Raw genomic sequence first — 14386 nt, 5'->3', positions numbered from 1 at the left:
TTCACTTAAAACAGGTAGCCTCGTGGTGCATTCACAGTAATTGTAAAATACCCTTTTCCCATCTGGGGTTCAACAGCAATTTACTGGTGTAATAAGTTATTATTATTGTTATAGTTATTACATTATTATTAAATCTTTAATTTTGACCATGGCCTTTGCAATAAACAAGTCACTGACTGTTGTTTACTACCCTTGTTTTTTTTCTTCTTTTTTTTTACTTTATTGAAAAGTACCGGTTCAGGCACCGTTTAAGCACCGGCACCGTTTTAAAAATATCGATTTAGCACCGGAATCGGAAAAAAACAAAAACGATACCCAACCCTATTCACGACAGTGTCATGTCACGATTATGTCGATACCTTCAAGTGAAGTGTTACCCAAACTATTTTAATAGTGATAAATCGATTTGAATTGTGACCAAGGGGGACATTTTACTATTGATAAACTTCAATGCTCTCTGGTGGACTATCAGAGAAAGTTCTAAAATGACCTCAGACCTAGTTCCCATTAGTGTACTGCAATTTCTTGTTATTTATTGGCCATATTCACCACTACTGATATATCTGCAAAAAGCTAATATCAGCTGACATACTGTATGTGCCTGGCAGCTTTATCGGTCTAGCTCTAATTCAAACTGATTTCATAAATAGAAAAACTTTTGAGACTTCTTCTTAATCTACAAATTCCATGAATGTCAAATCATTATTAAATAGTCCTTTATTCACCTCCAGAAAATATCTTACATAAATGTGAAAAAAAGAGGCAAAAATTTAGTATTTTTTCCAATGGTACAAACATACTTTATTGTACATATTAATTTATTGGCAAAAAAACAATCAGACCACCAAAATAACTTAAAAAAAAAACTAATGAAAATGGAGCGACAGTTATTTTTGCTTTCTCTCAGCAAGCACCAAAATTGTTAACAAGAGGAACGAAAAAAGTGGTCAAAGATTCCATTTGAATACTAAATATTTAAATAGTCTTATTTCCAGTCTCTTTTTTTTAGCAGAAGACATGATTAAAAACAAAACTATTTGTTCAGTTGCCATCAGTTTGTACAGTGATTCAGTATGTTTACAACTATATTCATGTACATGAAACATTTCTTAAAAAGGATGGTATAATATACTCCGCCCGCCTCCCCAGGGCAAACTGAATGACTGTCTGCAGTGTCTTTTTGCATCACCATTAACATCTGTAATACAAAACAAAAACGTTTTTATCTAATAATTCCTGTAGCTTCAAGTTTTATTTCCAAAAAAATAAAATTAAATAATATATCTATATATAAAAGACAGTTTTTCCTTTTTTTTTTTTTTTCTTCTTATAAAATAAGTCTCAAGATATATTGCCACCTGGTTCTGATGCGTCCCCCTCCCCCCCCCCCATACCCAGCAAGCCCAACCTGTTTGAGAAAAATAGTGAGCATGTGAATAATGTGTCTTCAGTCCTCTCCATAAAAAGCTAAACGACCAAATTTAAAACTCTTTTCAGATCACACCTCTATCCAACCCGTCTCGGTTCTACTTCGTGCGGCTTCACGTCGTAGGTTTTTAAGATTGTTCAGGTGTGTGACTTGTTGCAATAGCCCCTCCCTACCTAAAACCTTGTCAAAAATACACAGAAAAAGGCGCATTGGTGCTTGTGACCTACCACACCCCATACTGTACCTTTTAGAAAAAAGAAAAATCTCAATACTGTACAGTAGTTAAGGAGTACAGCAGTTTGTAGTTTTTACAGATACAGCAAATATCCAATTAAACAAGGGGGAACAAACTGCAGAAAATCATTTCTCTGCTCATAAAGTATGTACAGCTTTTTTTTCTTTTCTTTTTTTTTATACATCTTTCACTTTCATTACAAAAACAGTATCTAAGTCCACCATTTCTTACTTTGTACAGTACTGACAATGAATTCCATCTCGTGGCTGAGGGGCAGTCATGAGGGTGAGGAACAAAAGGGAGAGAGAGAGAGAAAGAAAAGTACAGGAAGGGAAACCCTTTTTGGAGGGGGGGGGGGGTCGAGGATACAGGCAGGACTTAGTTCAACCTCTGCAGCATAAAAAATAACAGACGACTCGTGTCACAGTTCACAAACAAGGTTGTAATATATGTACAGTACACGCACAACCTTTTAACATCTGCCAGCTTGAAACGGGCACAATACGCTTCGGTCAGCTGGACCATCGGACATCAACAGTTCATCCCTCCATTTTCTGCAGGGTGGGGGGGGGTCAGGGTAAGGAAGGTGTGCACATTCATTAGGAAAACTGAAGCTGGGGAGATGGCCCCCGTGGGTGCAAGGATTTGTTCTGCGGGTCTGGCCATTGTTTGCAGAAAAATATGACCAAACTCAGGGTCAGTGGCCCCCACGCCCTAAAACACTGTTGAGGTTTAATTCCAACCGATAAACCCTGTCAAAACAAACAAATGAGAAAAAAAAAAGAAAAGAAAAAAAAAAACTGAAAAAGAAAATCAAGCTGCATTTAACGCAGCCTCCCACCCACCCTATCATATAAAATAAACTCTATATATGTGAATTGTTGCAGTCGCTGTAAAATGTACATTGCTGTGAAAACTGTCCAGAAAAAAAAAAAAAAAGTAAAAAGACTCCTGTGAAGATATGTTGATGCTTGTATTACGATTCATCGAGGGGAAAGAAATGTCTGAAATAAAATATACTTACTCTCTGCAAAATAGATACAATTAGGACTGGGTATTTAGGGGAGGAAAACAAAAAAATAAAAAAATAAAAATAAAAAGGTACATCGTGTCAACTCGCTTTTAATTTTTTAGCCACATTTAAAATTCTTAAAAATATTCATAAAAAGGCAAAATTCTCAGTCCCCAAAAATATTGTCATAGACTAAGAAAGAAATATTTTCAACCTGAAACACTGCCCTTCCACCTTTTTGTACACAATTGGCAAAAATATATAGATATATATTAACAGCAATAACTTACCATTGTTTTTTAATTTATTCATTTATTGACTTCTAAGATTTATGTTGCATCTCCCATAGGAAGGAAGCTTCAGTTCTTATTTTATACATCACAAAAATATTTAAATAAAAAATAAAAACTTCTAAAACCCCCAAAGCCGTAGTCCCGCCCTGCTCTCCTTTCATGGCAGTTGGTCGTTTGGGGCGACTGATCAGAGCGTCGAGACAGAATGGAGTCAAGGCTACATACGGTCTAAACTGTTGTGGTTAATGTTCGTTCCCAGCTCCTGGTTGTTATTGTTGTTGTTGTTGCTATTATTATTATTATTATTATTATTATTATTTCCACCCAACATGTCCGACTGTCCCCCCTGTCCACTATGCATCCCAGTCATCCCACTCAGCTGGGACATGATGGAGTTCTGGTCCGAGCTGAACTGACCAGGATCTACAGAACCACCTGGCGGCGGCTGCTGCTGCTGCTGCTGCGGAGGTTGGGGCGGTGCCATACTCGGGTGATGTTGGCTTAGGTGGCTCGGGTGCGGCGAGCCAGTCTGGGTCTGCGGGGAGATACGGTGGGGGGAGGGCTGCGGTTGGGAGGAGGGCTGCATGCGCGGGGACGGGCTGGAGTGCGGAGGTTGCGACTGCGGCCGCGGCGAGGGCTGAGGCGACCGCACCTGGCTGCTGAGCGACCCTGCTGGACCCAGGCCCCCTTGTCCTTGGAGGTGGGGGTGAGGGTGGGGGGATTGCGCCATCTGCTGCTGGGGGCTCATGGGACTGCTGTGCTGGGCCGGAGAGCCCCCGCCTAGATGCTGCTGCTGCTGCTGCAGGAGCCTCTGGTGGAGGTTCTGGTGAAGCATGCCTTGGGACGTCTGCGGATGTGGATGTGGAGGCCCACCCCCCCCTCCACCAACTCCACCTTGTGGTTGCTGCCCCTGCCCTGGTCCGCCTTGTCCAGGCTGGAGCGGAGGCCCTCCTGGGCCTCCACCGGGCCCTCCGTCTTGACCTTGAAGCCCGCCCATTGAATTTTGCTGCTGCTGCTGTTGTTGTTGTTGTTGTTGTTGCTGCTGCTGTTGTTGTTGTTGTTGTTGTTGTTGTATCTGCATCTGATGCTGGATCCTTTGCTGGAGCGCTGCAGCTACTTGTGACATAGAGTTGGAGTAGCCTTGCTGCTGGCCTAGCTGTCCTGGCCCGCCCTGCGGTCCTCCCTGCTGCTGCTGCTGGGGACCCCCTACACCTCCACCCCCAGGCTGGGCTTGGGAAGGGGGTGGGATCCCTGGCTGTCCCTGGCCAGGCTGCATGAAACCTTGCTGGCCTTGCTGCTGGAGTCCTTGAGGCTGCTGGAACTGCCCGTGGTTTCCCATCTGTTGTTGTTGTTGCTGCTGCTGCTGCTGTTGTTGTTGTTGTTGTTGCTGCTGGTGCTGCTGCAGGTGTCTTCTCATCAACAGCTCTCTGAACTGCGGAGTCATATTGCTAATGTTGCCTTGTTGCCCTGCTTGCATTGCTCCCTGCTGTTGTTGTTGTTGTTGTTGTTGCTGTTGCTGTAATGCAGCCATTTGCTGTTGCTGTAGATTCCCAGGCAACATTGGACGCTGTTGCTGTTGTTGTTGCTGCTGCTGTTGTAACTGCTGAAGCTGAGCCATGGTGGGCATATTCCCTCCCCCTGCTCCGGCCTGAGCCATGTTCATCCCTGGCTGGCCTGCCTGGTTCACATTAACCTGCTGTTGCCCGTCCATGGTAGCCAGCTGGTTAGCCCCAGGCCCTCCTATGCCCGGCAGTACTCCGACAGCCCCTTGGAACCGCACACCTCCAGGGCCCCCTTGTGGAGGCCCTCCTGCTCCTCCTGGGCCACCCTGATACCTGGCTGCTCTCTGCCTAATGAAAGCGGCCATAAGGGTTGGGTTGGAACGAAGGATGTTGAGGACTTGCTGCTGCTGAAGGGGCGAGCTGGGAGAGCGCAGTGTTCTCAGGAGGTCTTGTAGTGCTGCCTGGGGTTGGTTTCCTGATGCAGCTGCAGCAGCTATTGAGTTGGGTGCCCCCGCCGGCCCTCCCGGTACACCCATTACCTGCATTAGCCCGCGGTTTCCTGGTGGCGCTTGTTGCGGATTCATTGGCTGCTGCTGTTGCTGACCGACTGCGGGCTGCTGCTGTGGTGCCATGTGACCCATCATGCCTGACCTTTGTTGTGGGTTCATGGCTGGTCCACCGGCACCCCACTGCTGGTTTGCGGGCTGTAGCTGTCCACCACCTCCCTGCTGAACTTGCTGGAGCTGCTGCTGAACTTGGGGCGGCAACTGCAACTGAGGGCTGCCTTGCTGCATCCCTGCTAGCATTCCCTGTTGCTGTGGGTCTAACATAGTCCTGCCGACAACTCCCTGAGCCTGGGGGGGCATGCCCTGGGCCCCAATGTGGGGCATCCCCATCTGGGCCTGGGTGTTCTGGTGGTGAGGATGTGAGGGCATCATGCCACGTATCTGGGCTTGAGCCTGGGCCTGAGCCATCTGTCTCTGGGTCTCTGCAAGGCGCTGGATTTTTAGGGCCGTCTCTACAGCAGCCAGAGGGGGCCCTTGCTGCTGGCCTTGTACAGGCAGGGACCCCTGGCCCTGGTTGGGTTGTTGCTGCTGTTGCTGCTGGGGTGGGGTGGCTGGACCCAGTCCAGGTTTGCCCAGGGACTGGTGGAGAGGAGAAGCCCCAGGTGGCCTGGGGTTGTACGGAGGCAAACCACCAGGGAGCTGCTGCTGCTGCTGCTGGACGTTTGGAGGCTGCTGCTGGAGCTGAGGCACCATCTGCTGCTGAGGAGAATTCATCATTCCCCCTCCGCCTCCCCCGCCCACTGGCTGATACTGATGGAGATGGTGTTGAGGGGGCATGGCACCACCTTGCTGCTGAACCTGCTGTTGCTGGCCTGGGGTTCCCATCCCCCCCATTCCGACCATCCCCACTCCTTGCTGCTGAGGAGGTGCAGGCATGTTACCCTGGGTGGGTGTCTGTGGGGTAGGAGGCTGCGTGCCCACAGATGTAGGGGTACCAGGAGCAGTTCCTCCATTGTTGGCTCCTGGGGAAGGCAGGCCATTGCCCCCGGGAGCTGCTCCGGGAGCGGGCTGGCCCACTCTCTGCATGCTGGCCATCCTCCTCCTTAGCATCTGGGCCTGCTGGAGCCGGTGCTGCAGCTGCTGCTGCCGCAGCTTGTGCTTGATGTTTAGGCAGAACGGAACTGGGCACTTGTTCTCCTGACAGTGCTTAGCGTGGTAGCAACACAACGCGATAAGCTGCTTGCAGATGGGGCAGCCACCGTTGGTTTTTCTCTTGCAGCTTTTTGTGTGCTGAACGACGCGTTTCATCTTCTGGCAGGAGGGCAGCGAGCAGTTTGCGTTTCGACACTGACAGGCGTGGACGAGGGACTGGATGCAGCGCTGGATGCTAAGGCGCCGAGAGTCTCCGGGGCTCTGAGTGGTTGCGGCAGCCTGGTTGCTGCTCTCGTCATCCAAACCGAGGCCTAGCTTCTCCATCTTGTGCACGTGGCCCTTAGTGTTGTAACACGTGATGCAGAGGTCGTAATCCTGTGAGGCGTGACATGAATGACAGTTAAAAAATTTTTTTACGTAACACGTAGCAGGCTTTACATTAACGTCATAAATCCAATAACGAACATATTTTCTTTTGTCATCACTAGTTACCACAAAACAACGCTTCCTCCAACTCACCTCACAGACGGTGCAGTGGAAACGAGTCTCCACGTGGTGCTTGCACTCATTACACGTGTAGACGAAGCGGTCCTGGCTTTGGTTATGCAACTCTACCAACATGCACATGGAGCTCCACAGGGACCTCCTCAGGGAGCTGAACTCCAGGTGTTTGTCCCGGGCCAACGTCAGGAAGGCGTCACGGCCGTCCATGAGGTCACATGCCATCAGGGGATCTGGGTCTACAATAGGGGGCAAGGCATTTGCCATGGGTGCTGCGATAAGCCGGATCACAAAGAATACCTAGGACAGGAAAAAAAAGAGGGGCAAACACATGAGGGACAAATGCGGTCTTTCAAAACCAATTTCAACTTTAAATCCAGACACTCATCCATAACTCGGCTTTATTCTAGTCCACTCATCCCACTCTTTCAGCAAGTTGCTTGAAAGTGATAAGATGCAGGTATTTGAATAGTTATTAGTGATATATATCTTTCGTTTTTTACCATGTTGTTCCATACCTCCTTGTGTTTTTCCATAGTGGCGTAGAGTTTCTGTGAAAGGTCATTTGAGACATTGGGCATCCCCGGCTTCTTCTTATTGGCTCGGCTAAGGCTGCTCTTGTTCTTACTCGTCTTCTTGCTGTTCTTCTTCTTTGCATTTTTACTGTCACCTTTTGTGTCCTGTACAAGAAAGAAGGGGCATATCAGTGATCACCTGATTAACAAGCTCAAGGGATTACATACGGACGAGAAACCTTTCTTCAAAATGCCAACCTTTCTTTCACCCCTCTCCCACACAAAACTATACGGTATATCTCAACTCTCCAGGACCATTGTTGATCATAGCATTCTTACATCAATACTCTCATTGGAAGTGCTGTTCTCCTCCCTTTTCCTTTCCTCCTCCTCCTGCTCCAGCTCTTTGATGCTCTCCTCCAGAACATTGGGCCAAAAGTCGCCCTCAAAGTAAGGCAACTCTTTGGCGCTGGTCAAACGATCCTCTGTCGCCTGCTTGAAGACATCCTTTTGGGGTAAATAAATAAATAAAAAAAATTTTAGTGTTTTGTACAGATTGTATCCAAATCAATTATTACTATCAGCTATACTGTTACAAGTACAGTATGTCCACTGAAGTTGATCTTTATTGCTGCGCTACACATACTGGGGGTTAGAAAAGTACAATTGTAAAAGAAAAGATCCCTGTCTCAAATGTTGAATATCAAAAATGACCATTCCCCCAACACCTAAAAATAAAGATGAATAATGCCTCTCTACCTTGTAATCGTGCACTATCCGCTCTGCCACAGCTTTGTCTAACATCTTCTTGTACCACTCTTGGAGGCGTTTGGGCTTTGGGATCTTCTGATCTGCAGGGTGACAGTGGAAGATGTAGTCGTCCCCTTCACTAGGTGGGCAGGCCCAGATGTGCCCAGTGGTGTAGCTGAGGGATACGATACGACAGAGACCGTATAAGCAAAAATTATTTACAGGCTTTGTGATAGGAAAAGTCCAAATAAAAATTGCATAAGCATTTCAGATACTCGCGTCCAAAATAGAACGTTATCTGTGAGCAGGAGCGCTCACCCCAACTTCCGGACATATTCCAAGTAGCCGATAAGGACTTCATGGTAGACTGCTGTTCTTAGAGAGCGAGGCCGGAAGAAGTGTACACTGTCCAAGTAGGAGATGTATACTCGCCTGAGTGGGTGAAAGAGTAAACAATGCTATATCACAACAGCTGAAATGTAATTTAAAATTGATCTTTTAAAAAGAGCATTTCATTTTTAAGCGAAAAAAGAAAATAATGTTTCTAATATGGTGATGTGCTTACCTCTGGTTGGGCTGAGGGCAGTCTGATCCGTACTCTTGAACATGCATACCAAAGAAGCAGACGTCTGAGCCGTCAATGTCCTCGAACGCAAAAAGGGCTTTTGTTCTGTATGGGAAAGACTCCGACATCTCTCCACTGTCCACAAATCTGTAGACAAAAAAAACAAACATACTACTTACATAATACTTACTTACTATAAAATAGAGAAACAGAAAATATATCAGCATTCAGAAAATAGCCAATGACTGACTTGATTAAAATGAGAACACAGGACAAACTTAAAATATTTGATCTGAGTACTAACACGTTTCTTCCACATTTACATATAACTCTTTTTTTTAAATACAGCAGCTACGTTTCATGATTGATGAGGACACAGGTTTAACCTTGCTGGGAGGTTCCATTGGATTGCAATTTGCCAAATCAGTTTGGACACATAAATGTGGTTGTAAGCAAACTAGACATGCATCTCCAACTCCAACAGGTCTTGTTCTTGTACCTGGACTTCATGCCTGGTTTGACCTCCACCACTTTGTCAGAGACGTGGACCACGCGAATGAAGACTTCTCCGGCGTCCGTGTGGGGCTGGCGCTTCAGGAAGTCATTCACCCTTGCCTCTAGGTAACAGCCTAACTTGGTCTGGGGCAACCCTGAAGGGGTGAGAGCAAAGCATTCTTCACTTTAGGTCACTTTTTTTTCCCCTTCCCGTTTTAACCTGTATTTCATGAGTTTCAATTTGTTTCTAGTTACATCTTCTTATATTTCCACCACATTTATTTATATATGCATTATCTTTGTGTTTTATGCATATGTTTTTTTTTTTGTCTTTGTGAAGCACTTTGGGTCAAACTTGTTTGCTTTTAAAGGGGTGATAGAATGCAAAACCGATTTTACCCTGTCATAATTGAATAACGACAGTTTGGAGGGTAAATAGGACATACATAGAACCTCAAAATCCCATTGACACCTCTTTCCTCTGCAAATCTCACAATTTGAAACTGCCTCTGAAAACAGGCAAATCAACAAAGTGTAAATTTGGGGGCGTTACAAAGCTTGAAGTTGACATCAACCTCCCAAATCCTCCTCATTTGGCTCAACCTTCTATCTTTGTAACGCCCCCAAATTTACATAGGCCACTAACTGATCTGAGGTCAGTTAGTCTTCTAAATCTAGGTCGTGCAGATCTCTGCTATTCCATTACAAAATTCACTTCTTAGACTTTTTTATGCAAGAAATCAACTATGTAAAACTCAAATATGGGCCGTTGTATGAAAATTGATGGCTAATTGCAAATTTGTTAAGTCAGTGTCGGACTTCACAAGCTCCACAATCTGCCGAGACAGGCGGTGGCTGCTGGCCGGGTTTGCTGCCTTCCCTGTCGGCCTCTCCCCCTTCACAGACACGCTGAGCTGGAGGTCTGTCAGGATCTCACACATGAGCTGCGCTGTGTACTTTAGAAAAGAAGAAAGTTTGGAGGTTTTGCAAGGATATTGAAAATGAACCATGGTCGTAAATGCAGTGTTTCAGACTGTACAACGGTACAGCCTACTGGCCCAGAGAAAAGGGTTTAGAACGAGTATATCGGACGAGAGGGAGTTGTGGCTCTAACGCAGCGCTGCAGAGGCACTGGCAGAGGACAGGCTTGCAGAGGTTCACTCTCCTCTCCCCACGCTTACCAGCTAAAAAGGTGAGTTAATTCTTTGGTGGAGGTTTTTTTATCACAAGAGTAACGTTAGAACAACACTAGTTATAATGAAAGTGTCGAAACTTTTTTATTTTGTCTCGGCTGTTTTAGCCGCTGCGGCTCTCGCCTGGGCATGTCTGGGCATGCATGTAACAGACAGTGTGCCTGTGTGTGTGCGCTGTGCAGCGGAGTGTGTCAGTGTGTGTGTGTCTGTGTTTGTGCGGTATGCAGCGTTGTGTGAGTGTGTGTGTGTGTCTGTGTTTGTGTGTGTGCGTTGTGCAGCGGTGTGTGAGTGTGTGTGTGTCTGTGTTTGTGCGTTGTGCAGCGGTGTGTGAGTGTGTGTGTGTCTGTTTGTGTGTGTGCGCAGGGCAGCAGTGTGTGTGTGTGTCTCTAATGTGTTTGTATTGGATTCTCCTCAACCAATCAGCGCGCAGCTCATCTAAATATTCACGAGCATACCATATTTGGAAGAAAAGCTGTCGTTCTAAATAGAGCCAAAACACAGGGATGCATAAGGGCCAAAAAAAAATAGCACCTGGGCCATTTTCAGCCCAACCAATGTTACATACCCCATTAGGAGACCATAAGGAACAGTGTGAAATACCCTATATAATCATTCTATCACCCCTTTAAAAGTGCTATATAAATGACATAAACTTGAAATTTGACAGCTGCTAAAAACAACAGGGAGGAAATAATGGAAATGAGCAACCTGCTTTTAGAATTCTGTTTAATCCAAATATGTATATAAGTGACATTGACCAACATGGGATTAATGTGTGACAGCAGTCTCCTATGAATTAGGGGTGGTACGGTTCATGAAAAAACATCCGAACCGCTCGGTTCGCTAGTCTCGGTTTGGAGCGTGTGTGTGCCAGTACACTGTTAATGTGCACTAACCACTTACTGCCGTAGTGGCCACTTTCGACACCTATGCTAAAACACTTACTGAAAATGACGAGCAGGATGAGTTTGACGAACGCAACCCACGGCAGCTGATTGGACGATCACGTCACATGGGTCTTGCTGCTCCCGAATTTCAAAACAGACTTTAATGGCGGCTCATTCAGAATACGATCTCGTATTTTACGAAAATAGTTCACCAAAACGTGTTTCTGAAAACATTTTAAGCGAGAAATAGGCCATGCAGGAGCTGAATCGGTCATCATTTCAGATCGACAACGGTCCGTTTAAAAGATTTTCGTCAGATTTTGAGAGACACCCCACTCCTCAAATGGAGTGGGGTGATGCTGCCGCTGCAGGTCACGTCACATGCAGAAATGTCAAGTGGGAGAGAGGCTGTGTGTGGGAACATTTTGGATTTCACGTTACCTATGATGAAATACAACAATATATAGAACTGCTACTGTCTGCATGTATTGTGCAACATGCATTCAATATGCTAATTTTAGCTATATCATATGCTGAAGTATATTCTGGAGTGTTAAAGATTAAAAGAAAAATAAGAAGAACCGTACAGAACCGAAAACCGTGACCCTAAAACCGTGATACGAACCGAACCGTGGGTTTTGTGAACCGTACCACCCCTAATATGAATGGGGCAAATGAGGGTTGAAGACACATTCAGTACACCTGATTTCCTGTATGATGGTATCCAAGCATAAAACAGAATATCAGGAGAAAATTGGATAGGACATTGCCACTTACTTTTGGCAGAATACTTGTTCTCTTTCCTGGTCTTGTTTGTCTTCTTTAAGCAGCCGTCACACACAAAACTGAAAAAAAGGAGGTTGAATCAGCTTAATTACATTTTACAAAAAAAAAAAAAAAATGTTTAGCGAATGACATCAGGACTTCCACATGAATCTTGAGAATGACTGGAATTAGAAATCGCTGCTCACCCCGATGGCCAGATTGTTTCATGGTGCAAGACACAAATCTGATGCATCCTGCGCCCACAGTCCATACATTCAACGAGCCTGAAAAAGTGGGACGGAGAGAAATCGCATACTTCAGTCCTTGATACAAATTTGGTTTAAACTTCTTTTCCCAAATGCTAATATTTGACATTTGGCGAGCAGTTAACTTACAGTTCAGGATCCAGTGTGTCATTCTTCTTCTTCTCAAACTGTTCCTTGTTAATCGAGCTAAAATGAATTAAAAGATTTATTAGCTTGATGTCTGCCTTTCATGTCTTTTGTTCTGTTTTCTACTTGCTACTGTATTTCTGTTGTGAAGCACGTCTGCTCTAAAAGGAGCTGTATAAATAAACATTATAAAGACGGAGTATGACAATATAAAGAACAAGAGGACATTGTCAATATACAGCAATAACAACATAATTGTTGAGTACAGGCTACATCATCTGTCCCTGCTGTGCAATTAAAATGACGTAGCTAATAGTATCAGGAATGTGGCTGGAAGATTACTAGAGGTCATCACTTTTAAAATGGATACAAGCATTTCCCACTGGAGGTATTTTGCTTATTAAAAAGGACTAATACTCACGTCTGTGGCTGGGTGGGATCGTCGCCCAGGGAAACCATCTCTCCCTGGATCTCGTTGAAACACTTCTCGCAGAAGTGGTACCTGTTAGCAACAAGCCCAAATTTTGGTGAACTACACCATTCCCCGCAGCACAGTCAATCACAGACAGCGCACGGCAGGGCAGTCACCCATTGGTACGGGACAGGGGCAAGGAAGGGTGCCACAAGCGAAGCAAGCAGGAGGTGGGAGCGCAGGACAGCAGGAAGTCGTCATCGCAACAGCCAGTCATGGTTTTAAGGGGTGAGGGGAATGGGAGGGGTGCATGGTTGTTCAAGGCAAAAGCAAGCCACAGCCATTGGAAGGGAGGACAGACACAGGTCAAATGGACCAGGAACAAGACGAGACAAACATCCAAGACGACACACAGCAGAGAGCCGAGGCAAAGCACAGATTAGCAATTTGGACATGAGAGGATGAGTAACAACAACCAGCATCACAGCTAACAGAGCAGGAGCACACTCAACGGGAGCAGGACGTGGTAGCCAGGACATAATACAGACACTGAACAAATATGAACAAGTAAGCACAGACAACTGCTCAGCTGTTCATCCATTCAAGCAGTTCATTTTAAAGTCAGTCCTTTCACATTCCAGTAAGGCAACAAAAAAAATGAGTGAGGAATCTGAAAGGAACGGACCACCATGTTGAAAGAGCGGTAAGAAAACTTAAAAAGATTTTTTGCATTATTGCCGCGTCTTCCTAATAGAAAATGCCCATTCACTGTGTGGTAAGGGAGTGTTAAAAAAATATATATTTTTTCAAACATTCTGTGCTGAGGTGTTATTTAGTAGTTTAATGACACCAAGAACTTCAAGAATGTGGAAAGATAGGACAGACTGTTAAAATGCCAGTGCATTAAGCTAGTGGTTCCCAAATTGGGGTCCGAGGACCACTCAGGGGTCCTTGAGGAGGTTCCAGGAGGTCCCCAGCCAAAAAAAAAGGAAGTTTTACTTTAACTTTTACTATAATTCTATCCATAAGTAGAGAGAATGTATGACTATGTTGGTCATGGGTTTCATACACTTTCTATAATATAAACATCTAAAAAAATCCCCAAAAATCTATCAGATGTGGGACCCTGGGGCAACATTTTATCAAAGGGGGGTTTGTGTCAGATATGTGTCAGTTCAGGGGTCCTTTGTGTGAAAAAGTTTGGGAACCACTGCATTAGGCACCACATGTAAAAATGGGGAACATGAAGTGAAGGGAAGCGTTTGGGGGGAAACAAAATTAATCACATGAACACTTGGATAAAAACATGTATCTACCTCAGTACAATTCAGTTCAAAGTGCCCCTTTTTGACTGATCTTTCCCCCACCAATTCTATTATAATCCCCTCCCTCTTTTACGGACCCGTCCATACATCCAAGTCATCCCTCCACCCTTTATTACATCGGCGTTTGACTCCCTGCATACCTGTTCTGGTAGCTGAAGTAAGCAGCATCTCTGGGAATAGTGCACAGCTGCTTTCCGTAGCAGCACAGTGTCTGAGGAGAGAACTCCAGCTGATGGACAGAAACAAAGAAAATGGGATAATGGAAATATTAATCTCAGGACCATCAACAACAGTTACTTTAGTCACACCCACCTCAGGTAATCAAGGGTAAATACACACATACACACGATAGGAAAAAGTGAGCCAATTTCTTTTTGGCTTAGTTTTGTAAAGCGTTATTACAGTTAGTGTAACGTCAAGGTCTACTTTGCTTTGTCTCATTGTCAGTAGTAAACCT

The 14386-nt window shown here is 45.2% G+C and overlaps 1 protein-coding gene across 7 annotated transcripts in view; it reads right to left on the bottom strand.

Annotated features, from left to right (window-relative positions):
* Positions 1-2085: 2085 nt before the first annotated feature.
* ep300a (E1A binding protein p300 a) overlaps positions 2086-14386 on the bottom strand; it is a 33455-nt gene continuing 21154 nt past the window's right edge. For 2 of the 7 annotated variants that reach the window (XM_039788228.1, XM_039788229.1), the window contains exons 19-31: positions 14070-14158; positions 12614-12724; positions 12196-12252; positions 12007-12084; positions 11813-11880; positions 8960-9110; positions 8461-8607; positions 8214-8327; positions 7905-8070; positions 7485-7652; positions 7134-7310; positions 6649-6930; positions 2086-6504 (exon numbers count right to left, since the gene is read on the bottom strand). In XM_039788228.1, coding sequence (XP_039644162.1) covers positions 3187-6504; positions 6649-6930; positions 7134-7310; positions 7485-7652; positions 7905-8070; positions 8214-8327; positions 8461-8607; positions 8960-9110; positions 11813-11880; positions 12007-12084; positions 12196-12252; positions 12614-12724; positions 14070-14158 — 4926 coding nt within the window. In that variant the 3' untranslated portion in view covers positions 2086-3186. The remainder of the gene's footprint in view (positions 6505-6648; positions 6931-7133; positions 7311-7484; positions 7653-7904; positions 8071-8213; positions 8328-8460; positions 8608-8959; positions 9111-11812; positions 11881-12006; positions 12085-12195; positions 12253-12613; positions 12725-14069; positions 14159-14386) is intronic. The other 5 variants (XM_039788232.1, XM_039788234.1, XM_039788231.1 and 2 more) reach the window with 4 other exon arrangements.

This window comes from Perca fluviatilis, chromosome 21 (genome assembly GCF_010015445.1).
Source record: "Perca fluviatilis chromosome 21, GENO_Pfluv_1.0, whole genome shotgun sequence".
NCBI lineage: Eukaryota > Metazoa > Chordata > Actinopteri > Perciformes > Percidae > Perca > Perca fluviatilis.
The sequence above is the reverse complement of the archived record's forward strand: the minus strand, read 5'-3'. Positions and strand labels throughout refer to the sequence as shown.